The sequence below is a fragment of the Crocuta crocuta genome, unplaced genomic scaffold (assembly GCF_008692635.1).
Source record: "Crocuta crocuta isolate KB4526 unplaced genomic scaffold, BGI_CrCroc_1.0 scaffold650, whole genome shotgun sequence".
NCBI lineage: Eukaryota > Metazoa > Chordata > Mammalia > Carnivora > Hyaenidae > Crocuta > Crocuta crocuta.
Window position 1 is genome coordinate 262,495 of NW_027532882.1, and position 11,749 is coordinate 274,243.

The following is an 11,749-nucleotide window of genomic DNA, read 5'->3' on the forward strand; positions in this document are numbered from 1 at the left end:
ATAAAGATGTGGTGTATGTATATGTATAATGGAATATTACTCAGTGATCAAAAAGAATGAACTCTTGCCATTTGCAGTGATGTGGATGGAGCTAGAATCTATTATGCTAAGCGAAATAAGCAGTCAGAGAAAGACAAATACCATATGATTTCATTCGTATGTGGAATTTAAGAAACAGGAACATATGGGAAGTGGGGGAAGAGAAGAGAGGGAAACCACACGAGATTCTTACCAATGGGGAACAAACTATGGGTTGACAGAGGGAGATGGGTGGGGGATGGGCTAGGTGGGTACTGAGGAGAGAGAGAGAGTGAGAGACAGGGAGACACAGAATCTGAAGCAGGCTCCAGGCTCTGAAGTATCAGCACAGAGCCCGACTGGGGTCTCGAACTCCCAACTGCAAGATCATGATCTGCACCAAAGTCATACGGCTTAACCGACTGAGCCACTCAGGTGCCCCTCCCCCCTTTTTAAAATTTTAATTTTAAGTAATCTCTACACCCAACATAGGATTCAAACTCACAACCCCAAGATCAAGAGTCACAGGCTCTATGGTCTACCAACAGCCAGCCAGGTGCCCCAGGATATAGCTTTTAATATTAAAATTTTAAACTTTGTTTGTATTTGTATCTCTCTTTAAAATTTTTTTAATGTTTGCTTTTTTAAAACTTTTTAAAATGTTTATTTACTTTTGAGAGAGAGACACAGAGAGCGAGCAGGGGAGGGGTAAAGAGAGAGGGAAACACAGAATCCAAAGCAGGCACCAGGCTCTGAGCTGTCAGCACAGAGCCCGACATGGGGCTTGAACCCACCAACCGTGAGATCATGACCTGAGCCAAAGTTGGATGCTTAACCGCCTTAGCCACCCAGGTGCCCCTGAATTCTACTCCTGAAACCAATACTGCTCTGTATGTTAACTAAAATTTAAATTAAAAAACAAAACAAAACACCACATTTCAACGAAATGCAATGCATAGATTCGTGGCATCTCTAAAATAATAAAACATAACAAAACAAATAACATTTATGAGACAATTAAAAATGTGAACACTTACTGGACATTTGATGATGTTAAGGTTTTACGTTATAATAATGCTATTATGGATATTTAAAAAAGAAAAACTCAGGGGCGCCTGGGTGGGTCAGTCGGTTAGGTGTCTGACTTCGGATCAGGTCATGTTCTCCAAGTTTGTGAGTTCGGGCCCCACATCGGGCTCCGTGCTGATGGTGCAAATCCCTGCTTGGGTTTCCGTCTCTCCTTCTCTCTGCTCCTTCCCCGCTTGTGTGTGCAGCTAACTAAATAAATAAACTTAACTCTCCAACTAACTAACTAAATAAATAACTTTAAAAAATAAACACAAAAAAAGAAAAAAGATTGAATTCATAATTGGGTGTTTATGTTATACTTTTATTTTCATTGTTGGAGAAGAAAAATATCATAAAATTTACCATTTTATGTGTACAGTTAGTAGCATTAAGTATACTTCTCTATGTTTTTGTTTAAGATTCTCCAAAATAAAAGTTAAAAGAAAAAATTTGAGTAAGCAAACGGTGATCAAGGTAAAATATGCTGGTACATCTAGTTCCGAGTTTGCCAGGAGGGCTAGTGCAGGGATTTTTATTTCTCTTTAGTTTCTTATATCTACAATAAGTATGTTAACTTTTAGAGTTTACTCTTTTTTAATGTTTATTTATTTTTGAGAGAGAGAGAGAGGGAGGGAGCCAGAGGAGCTGAAATAGGCTTGTGGTGACAGCACAGAGCCCGATGTGGGGCTGAAACTCACAAACTGCGAGATCACGACCCGAGCCGAAGTCCAAGCCTTAACGGACTGCATCCGGGAGCCCCTAGAGATTACTTTTTAATAACAGTAAGAAAAAGCTAAGTTGGCATTTTTGGCCCTGAAGGCAAATTCCTTCCCACGGACTCCGTGGACAGGCGCCCAGCCCGGGATGTGGCCGGAGGGCAGCGCCTCCTGGTGGCGGATCCGAGAGCGGCCCTCGGGCTTGTCGCCGCTGCTCTGGACTCCAGGGAGGCAGCGGAGGCGGAGGCTCCGGGCGCCCCCTGTGCGCGACTCCGGAGGGCAGCGGGCCACCCGAGGTGGCCTCTAGGGTGAGAGATTCAGAGAAGCAGCGAAAGGGGAGATGCGGAGATGATGAGTAGCAACTTCTCCCCTCCCCCTCCCTTCCCCTTCGCCTTCCTCTTCCCCCTCCCCCTCCTCTCCTTCCCTCATTCTTTTTTTTTAAATTAATTTTTTAAATGTACATCCAAGTATCTTAAAGTCCTCATAATGATTTCAGGAGTAAATTCCTTAATGCCCGTTACCCATTTAGCCCCTCCCCCTCTCACACCCGCTCCAGTAACCCTCTGATCTATATTTAAGAGTCTCTTGTGTTTTATATTATTTTTACTTCCTTTCCCTTATGTTCATCTGTTTTGTATCTTAAAGTCCTCATATGAGTGAAGTCATAGGATATTTGTCTTTCTTTGACTACTTTCGCTTAGCATTATTACCCTCTAGTTGCATCCATGTAGTTGCAAACGGCAAGATTTCCTTCTTTTTGATTGCTGAGATACTCCATTGTATATACACTGCATCTTCTTTTTTTATAAATGTTTTTTATTTTTTAAATTTTTTTTGTATTTATTTCTGAGAGTGAGAGAGAGAGAGAGAGAGCAGGGAAGGGTCAGAGAAAGAGGGAGACACAGAATCTGAAACAGGCTCCAGGCTCTGAGCTCGCTGTCAGCACAGAGCCCAACGCGGGGCTCGAACCCATGAACTGTGAGAGGGTGACCAGAGCCGAAGTCGGACGCTTAACCGACTGAGGCACCCAGGCGCCCCTACACCACATTTTCTTTATCCATTCATCCATCGATGGACATTTGGGCTCTTTCCATACTTGCGCTACTGTCGATAACGCTGCGATAAACATTGGGGTACATGTGCCCCTTTGAAACAACACACCTGTATCCCTTGGATAAATACCTAGTAGTGCAAGTGCTGGGTTGTAGGGAAGTTCTAGTTTTAATTTTTTGAGGAACCTCCATACTGTTTTCCAGAGCGGCTGCACCAGTTTGCGTTCCCACCAGCATGCAGAAGAGATCCTCTCTCTCTGCATCCTCGCCAACACCTGTTGTTGCCTGACTTGTTGATGTTAGCCATCCCTCATCCTTTTAGGCTGTTCATCAAACACTTACTGAGAGGGGCGCCTGGGTGGCTCAGTCGGTCAAGTGTCTGACTTCGGCTCAGGTCATGATCTCACGGTTCGTGGGTTCGAGCCCCATATGGGGCTCTGTGCTGACAGATCAGAGCCTGGAGCCTGTTTCAGATTCTGTGTCTCCCTCTCTCTCTGACCCTCCCCTGCTCACACTGTCTCTCTTTCTCAGAAATAAAACATTAAAAAAAAAACAAAAAACAAACACTGAGAACCTACTGTGTGCCTCGCAATGGGGACAAAGGCCCTAACACAAGGACCTGACCCAATAACTGTGTGTGAGAAGTATGATAACATGGCAAACAAGGTAAGGAAGGGAAATATGCAGCGTATTACATGGTGATGTGAACTAAGGAGAAAAGTAATCCAAGAAAGGAGATGCGGAATAGGGGGTGCTTACAATTTTTAGTGGTAAGTCATCCAGGCAGAGGGAATAGCCAGTGCAGAGGCCTTGAGGCGGGAGCATGGCTGATGTGTTTGAGGAGCATAAAGACGGGCCATGGAGAGAGAGACAGACAGATACATATAGATACACACTTTTCTCGGGGCACCTGGGTGGCTTAGTCGGTTAAGCGTCCGACTTTCGCTTAGGTCATGATCTCGTGGTTCGTGGGTTCGAGCTCCGCGTCGGGCTCTGTGCTGACTACCAGCTCAGAGCCTGGAGCCTCTTTCAGTCTGTGACTCCCTCTCTCTCTGACCCTCCCCTGCTCACGCTGTCTCTCTCTCCTAGAAATAAATAAAACATTAAAAAAAAGATACACATTTTTTTCCTGTAGCTTTTGAGAACTAGTCACAGACATGACACCATTTTATTCCTAAATACATCAGTTTATATTTCCTGATAAGAAAAACACTCTTCAGCCGCCCAGGGTCTCAGTTGGTTAAGCGTCCGACTTCAGCTCAGGTCATGATCTCATGGTTTGTGAGTTTGAGCCCCACGTCGAGCTCTCTGCTGTCAGCTCAGGGCCTGCTTGGGATCCTCTGTCACCCGCTCTCTCTGCCCCTCCTCTGTAGCAAGATTCTTTCACAGAGTGACACCAAGGCTTTTTTTTTTTTTAAATCCAGGAATCAACTTTTATTCACTGCTCAGTTGGGTTCGTACCCAAAGAACTGACCCCCGAACATCACATGGAGTAGTTTTTAATACATTTTGTATTTCTTTGTCTCCCATATATGGTAACACACAGAAATGTGCAATCTGATTTAGTGGTCTCAGTTTACAAAGTCATGAAGGATGCAGTCCCCTAGGCATATAGCAGGTGACCTTGAACTTTTCTCTCCCTTGAAGTTTTCCCGCCCCTCTCCTTATAGAGGGGTCTCTACCACACCCCCACTGGTACTCTCTTTCTAAATAAATAAAATGAACTTAAGAGAAAGAAAGAAAGAAAGAAAGAAAGAAAGAAAGAGGGGCGCCTGGGTGGCTCAGTCAGTTGAGCATCCAACTTCAGCTCAGGTCACGATCTCATGTCTTGTGGGTTTGAGCCCCACGTCGGACTCTGTGCTGACAGCTCAGAGCCTGGAGCCTGCTTCCAATTCTATGTCTCCCTCTCTCTCTGCCCCTCCCTTGCTTGTGTTCTGTGTCTCTCTCTCAAAAATGGCTTCCACCCACTAGATGTCAGCAGCACACACACTCCCCCTCCAGTCCTGATACCTAATAATGTCCCCTGGATAACAGAATGGCCTCCTGTTGAGAGCTACTGCTTACAAAGCCACGGAACAATGGTCACAATCAGAAAAGTTAGTATCGATATAAATTGCTAGCTATGCTACAGACCTTGTTCAAATGTTATCAATCATTCAATAATATCTTTTAGACCAATTCTTATTTTCTGCTCTCTGGTCCGCTCCAGGATCATGTATTGCATTTGGGTGCCATGCCCTATTCACTTCCTTCCCCCGGAACATTCTTTCCCCATGTCTTTTATGACAGTGACATTTTTGAAGATCGTAATCCTGTCCGTGTATAGAATGGCCCTGTTTGGCTTTGTCTTACTTTTCCTCATGATTAGATGCACCTTACACATCTTTGGGAAGAATGCCACCAAGGGCAATGATGTGTCATATCAGGAGGCACGTGATATTCACTTGCCCATTAAGGGCCGTTTTAACTAAGATGAATTGCTTGAGACCCTGTCTGTTTCTCATCTGTAGCCTTACAATTTTCTCCTTTGTAATCGGTGTGTATATTATGGACAGATACACTGGAGTTATGCAAAGATCCTGTTTTTCCTAAATCGTTCAATCATTAGTTTCTTGCCTGCATCATTGTCCAGATTGATTGCTTTTAATTGTTTTAAACAAATACCGAAGAACAAAAGGCTGCTTGTAACAGGTGCCTGAAGGTAAGGAGTAACAATGAAACACACATTTGTGTAACTTTCAACCAGGCTAAGGGAGAGACCCAGCAGAATGAAACTCCAGCACCCCTCCTGCCTGGTGAAAAGATACAAATTGCTCAAAGCAGGGGTGGGGGAGGGGCAGGAGGGTCGTGAAACAAGTAAGATGTGGACCAGCTGGATTTGGAGCCTGGGGAGGTGCATGGAGGTCGAGGCTGGGGAGTGGGCGTAAGGAGATGCGGCTATTTGAGATTCCCAATTGGGGCCGCTCAGCCCTGAGAGACGGGAGTGACTGTTTGGTGGGGGGTTGGGGGAGGGGGTACAGCGTCTCTGGGGCAGCTGAACATTCCAGACGCGGGCGAGGGCGGCTCTGGAGTTTCAGGAGCCCTTGATCTGGCAAAGGGGCTGAAAGTGGCTTCCAGGGAGTTCACGTGAGTCCTGAAGTGGCCAGGAGCCCCTCTCTGTTCTCCGGCTCAAGCCTCAGCCGGGCAGGATGGGACAGAAAAGGGTCACATTTTCTACCATGAATGATGTTGGGAATCTGGAGAAAAAACAACAACATAGTTTTAAAAAATTATGTTGAGCTTATTGAGGAACTACCAAATCGTTTTCCACAGTGACTGTGTCATATTACGTTCCCACCAGCAATGGATGAAGTTTCCAAATTTGTCCATGTTTTTTCCTGTGCATATATACGTGTGACAAAGTTCAGTATATAAAGTAGACACAATAAGAGACTAACAGCAATAATTATTAATAAAATAGAACAATTACAATGATACACTGTCATAAAAGTCATGGGAATGTGCTCTCTCTCTCTGAAGATACTGTGCTGTACTCACCTTTCTTCCTGTGATGATGTGAGCTGATAAATTACCTCAGTCATGAGTGGAGTCAGGTGAGTGATGCGCAGGCATTGTGATGCAGTGCTAGTACCATTGCCTTCTGACCATATGCTTCCTCACCACCACTGACCACGGGTCATTAAAGCCACGTAAAGCTTTGGGACACCTGGCTGGCTCAGTCCATGGATCTTGTGACTCTTGATCTTGGGGTCGTGCGTTTGAGCCCCAAGTTGGGCGTAGAGATTACTTTTTAAAATTTAAATAAAGGGGCAGCTGGGCGGCTCGGTGGGTTGAGCATCCTACTTCGGCTCAGGTCATGATCTCACGGTTCGTGGGTTCGAGCCCCGCGTCGGGCTCTGTGCTGACAGCTCGGAGCCTGGAGCCTGCTTCCGATTCTGTGTNTCTTCTTTGGAGAGATGTATATTTAAGTTCTTTGCCTGTTTTTTGAGTTAGGTTGTTCACCTTTTTTTAAAAAATATTTTATTTATTTCTAGGAGAGAGAGAGAGAGAGAGACAGCGTGAGCAGGGGAGGGTCAGAGAGAGAGGGAGTCACAGACTCTGAAACAGTCTCCAGGCTCTGAGCTGGCAGTCAGCACAGAGCCCGACGCGGGGCTCGAACCCACGAACCGCGAGATCATGACCCAAGCGAAAGTCTGACGCTTAACCGACTAAGCCACCCAGGCGCCCCATAGGTTGTTCATCTTTTTTGTCACTGAGTCGTAGGAATTCTTCACATATTCTAGATATTCATCTTTTAGCAGGTGTATGATTTGCAAATATTCTCTCCCATTTCCTGCATTGTCCTTCCACTCTGTTGATCCATGTCTTATGATATTGTGTTATAGTGATGGTTACATATATCATCTATTATAATGTAATATGTTCTATTGTATGCATATAGTATGCGTAATATAATATGTACTCCAACCAGCTCTGTTCACAAAAAGTTTGGACACAATTACCAACCCAGCAATGACATTCTTGGCACCCAAACTAATAATACTTCCCCCCAAAAGAAGTTAGAGTTTCTTGGAGTTTCTATCTGATGCGGGTCTGGGACAGAAGGTGCCCATAATGAGCCAGGAGCACCTGGTCATACAAGAGAGCAAGAACACTGTCAAAGACCATTGGAGACATTTCAAACAGGTCACAGCCTGCAAAGGCTTTCACTGGCCAGGTGGGCCCAGCAGTGAGGATAACTACCATGGACTGAAGCAGGATGTGTTTAAATCCATAAACTCATAATGACTTTTTTTTTAAAAGACTTTATTTTATTTCTTTATTAAAATCTTTTTAATGTTTATTTATTTTTGAGAGAGTCAGAGACAGAGTCCGAGTGAGGGAGGGGCAGAGAGAGAGGGAGACACAGAATCCAAAGGAGGCTCCAGGCTCCGAGCTGTCAGCACAGAGCCCGACGTGGGGCTTGAACCCACGAACCGTGAGATCATGACCTGAGCCGAAGTCGGACGCTTAACCCACTGAACCACCCAGGTGCACCTTAAGATTGTATTTTTTAAGTAATCTCTACAACCAACATGGGGCTTGAACTTACAACGCTGAGGTCAAGAGTTGCATGGTCTATTGACTGAGCCCCAGCCAGGCACCCCCACACTGACCATGTATGTATATATATATGTATGTATTTATTCAATGTTTATTTTTGAGAGAGAAAAAGAGAGCACAAGTGGGGGAGGGGCAGAGAGAGGGGGACAGAGGATCCAAAGTAGGCTCTGTGCTGACAGCAGTGAGCCAGATGTAACGCTGGATGGAACTCACAAAGCATGAGATCATGACCTAAGCCGAAATCAGACGCTTAACTGAGTAGCCAAGGCACCCCAAGACTTTTTAAAATAGCCTAATTCGGGGCACCTGGGTGGCTCATTCAGTTAAGCATCCAACCTTGGCTTTGGTCATAATCTCACAGTTTGTGGGTCCAAGCCCCACGTCGGGCTCTGTGGTGACAGCTTGGAGTCTGGAGCCTGCTTCCCATCCTGGGTCTCTGTCTCTCTCTGCCTCTCCCCCACTCATGCTCTGTCTCTCAGAAATAAACATTAAAAAAAAAAAGCCTAATTCATCATCTTCAGAGGATAATGGGGAATCAATACATTATTTTGAAAAGTGGTGTCTCTCTCTCTCAAAACTAAATAAAACATTTTTACAAAATTAAAGATTTATTTTATGTTTAGAGAGAGCATGCACTTGAGTGGGGGAGGAGGAGGAGAGAGAGAGAGAGAGAGAGAGAGAGAGAGAGAGAGAATCCCAAGCAGTCTCCATGCTGAGCATGACACAGAGCTTGAGCCCACAACCCTGGGATCGTGACCTGAGCTAAAATCAAGAGTCAGACGCTCAACCAACTGAGTCACCCAGGCACCTCTGTCTTCCCTTTCTTACATGAACTTGCCACTGGGTACCCAGATAGGAGGCAGTAAGAGGCACCTGGCGAGGGAAGAATTCTAGCTAACAAGTGAGGAAAAGCACTAGGAAGGCATCACTGTCTTGCACCCTCAGTGAACCACAGTGGCTGCGAGCCCAAGGCAGGAGGGACAATCAGAGTATAAGTGTTCCAGAATGTGGTGGACGGAGGAACGCAAGTGTGGGATCTGCGGCCCACCCCCACGCCCTCCCCCCCCCGACTGTGGGAAATTCTCCAGGACCAACAGCTGAGTGGAGCAATTGATTTATTGCAAGAGAAGGAAAGGAAAGAAATGGAGGGGGACACCGTGAATTAAAGGAGACTTGAAAGATCGTTTCAAGTCTTTTTGAATGGGCAAGACTAAACCTCAATGTCTGTAGACTCCTCCTTGGGTGACAGACTACGCAGAAGAACAAAGCAATAGGGCGCCTGGGTGGCTCCATCGTATAAGCATTTGATGAAGTCAGGTCATGATCTCACGTTTCAGTTCGTGAGTTCGAGCCCCGTGTCGGGCTCTGTGCTGATAGCTCCGAGCCTGGAGCCTGCTTCGGATTCTGTGTCTCCCTCCCTCTGCTCCTTCTCCCACTCACATTCTGTCTCTGTCTCTCTCAAAAATAAACATTAAAAAAAAAGAAACACAAAGCAGCAGTTATTACAAAAGTCACAACAGTGGTTACTTTGTGCCAAGGACCTGTTAGGTGGAGGGGCTTCTGGGGAGGGGGGTGGCTGGTGATGTGCTATGTGTTGACCTGGGTGGGGGTCATCGTGATGTTCTGGGTTTCTTAACTCTGCACTTTTGACTTCAGGGCAGATCATTCTTGGCTGTGGAAGGTGGCGGAGGGGGGGCACCTGGTGCATTGTTAGGATGTTTAGCAACATCCTTGGGCCCCGCCCACTAGATAACAAAAACAGCTCTCCTGGACTCCATCATGACAATAAAAAAATGTCTCCCAGAGATTGCTGGATGTCCCCTGAGAGCAAAATCAGCCCTGGTTGGGAAACTCATCTTCAGTAACTCCATAAACTACATACTTGTTTTATGTGGTTTCTGAGATCTGGCTCTGTGTGCATTTTTTTTTTTTAGAAAAGTATTTTTTTAAGTTTATTGATTTATTTGACAGAGACAGAGACAGCGCGAGAGGGTGAGGGGGGGGAGACAGAGGGGAGAGAGAGAATGCCAGGCAGGCTCCACGCTGCGGGGCTCAAAAACCGTGGTTCTGGGGGACTCAGAGACCCTGAGACAGTGACCTTAGCCAAAATCATGACCTGAGCCGAGACCAAGAGTCGGCTGCTTAACTGACTGAGCCACCCAGGTGCCCCTGTTTGTATTTTATCTTACAATAAAAATCCTTTTAATTTTTTTTTAATGTTTTATTTATTTCTAGGAGAGAGAGAGAGAGAGACAGCGTGAGCAGGGGAGGGTCAGAGAGAGAGGGAGTCACAGACTCTGAAACAGGCTCCAGGCTCTGAGCCGGCAGTCAGCACAGAGCCCGACGCGGGGCTCGAACCCACGAACCGCGAGATCATGACCTAAGCGAAAGTCGGACGCTTAACCGACTAAGCCACCCNCTTGGGTGACAGACTACGCAGAAGAACAAAGCAATAGGGCGCCTGGGTGGCTCCATCGTATAAGCATTTGATGAAGTCAGGTCATGATCTCACGTTTCAGTTCGTGAGTTCGAGCCCCGTGTCGGGCTCTGTGCTGATAGCTCCGAGCCTGGAGCCTGCTTCGGATTCTGTGTCTCCCTCCCTCTGCTCCTTCTCCCACTCACATTCTGTCTCTGTCTCTCTCAAAAATAAACATTAAAAAAAAAGAAACACAAAGCAGCAGTTATTACAAAAGTCACAACAGTGGTTACTTTGTGCCAAGGANCTTTTAAATGTCCAGTTTGAGTTTCATGAGGAAACTCAACAGACAGCTACAAAACGCACACACACTCACAAATACGCCAATAGGTGCCCCTACTTAAATTTTTTTTAAATTTAAGGGCGCCTGGGTGGCTTAGTCGGTTAAGCATCCGACTTCGGCTCAGGTCATGATCTCATGGTTTGTGGGTTCCAGCCTCCCGTCGGGCTTTGTGCTGATGGTTCAGAGCCTGGAGCCTGTTTTGGATTCTTTGTCTCCCTCTCTCTCTCTGCTCCCCCCCTTCAAAAATAAACATAAAAAAAAAAAAACTTTAAAAAATCATTCAACAGGGGCACCTGAGTGGCTCAGTGGGTTAAGCTTCCAACTTCGGCTCAGGTCATGATCCCACAGTTTGTGAGTTCAAGCCCCACATTGGGCCTTGTGCTGACAGTGCAGAGCCTGGAGCATGCTTCAGATTCTGTGTCTCCCTCTCTCTCTACCCCTTCCCCGCTCGTGCTCTGTCTCTCTCAAAAATAAATAAACGTTAAAAAATTTTTAAAAAATCATTCAACAAACATTTATTAAGTACCTACTGTGTGCCAGGAACACTGGATGAAGCAGTGACCAAAATCAATCAGTTCCCTGTCTGTGGTGCTGCCACTTTAGTGGGGGAGACACACAGATGACAAATATGTAAACATATAAATAAGATTCTTCTTGTTTCAGATAGTGAACGTAGCTACCAAGTTAATACAACAGCAATGGGAAAGACAGAGACTGGAGAGGGACCCCATTAGGCCTTTAGGGCATCGCAACACACAGGTCGAACCGCCAGAATAGGAGAAGGTGCCCATGTGAATGTGTGCAGGGAAGAACAGTGCAGGAAGACGGAACAGCTGGTGCAAAGACCCTGTGGTAGGAAACATCCAGGGTCTTGGTACCTCACCAAGACACTAGGACATGAGAATCAGTCCTTCTAGCTTCCGCCCAAAGGATCTTCCCAACACACAAATACCACTGGGTTAGTCTCCTGTTGTCTTCCCATGGCTCCCTAGTGCCCTGTGGAGCAAATCCAAACCCGTTAGCCCTGCGCAGG

General features: G+C 46.0%; 1 protein-coding gene across 1 annotated transcript in view; it reads left to right on the top strand.

Moving 5' to 3' along the window:
• Window positions 1-1,950: 1,950 nt before the first annotated feature.
• Window positions 1,951-11,749, top strand: part of KANK3 (KN motif and ankyrin repeat domains 3) — a 20,497-nt gene continuing 10,698 nt past the window's right edge. Inside the window, exon 1 of the mRNA XM_077745695.1 lies at window positions 1,951-2,098. Within this exon, the coding sequence (XP_077601821.1) occupies window positions 1,951-2,098 (148 nt within the window). The remainder of the gene's footprint in view (window positions 2,099-11,749) is intronic.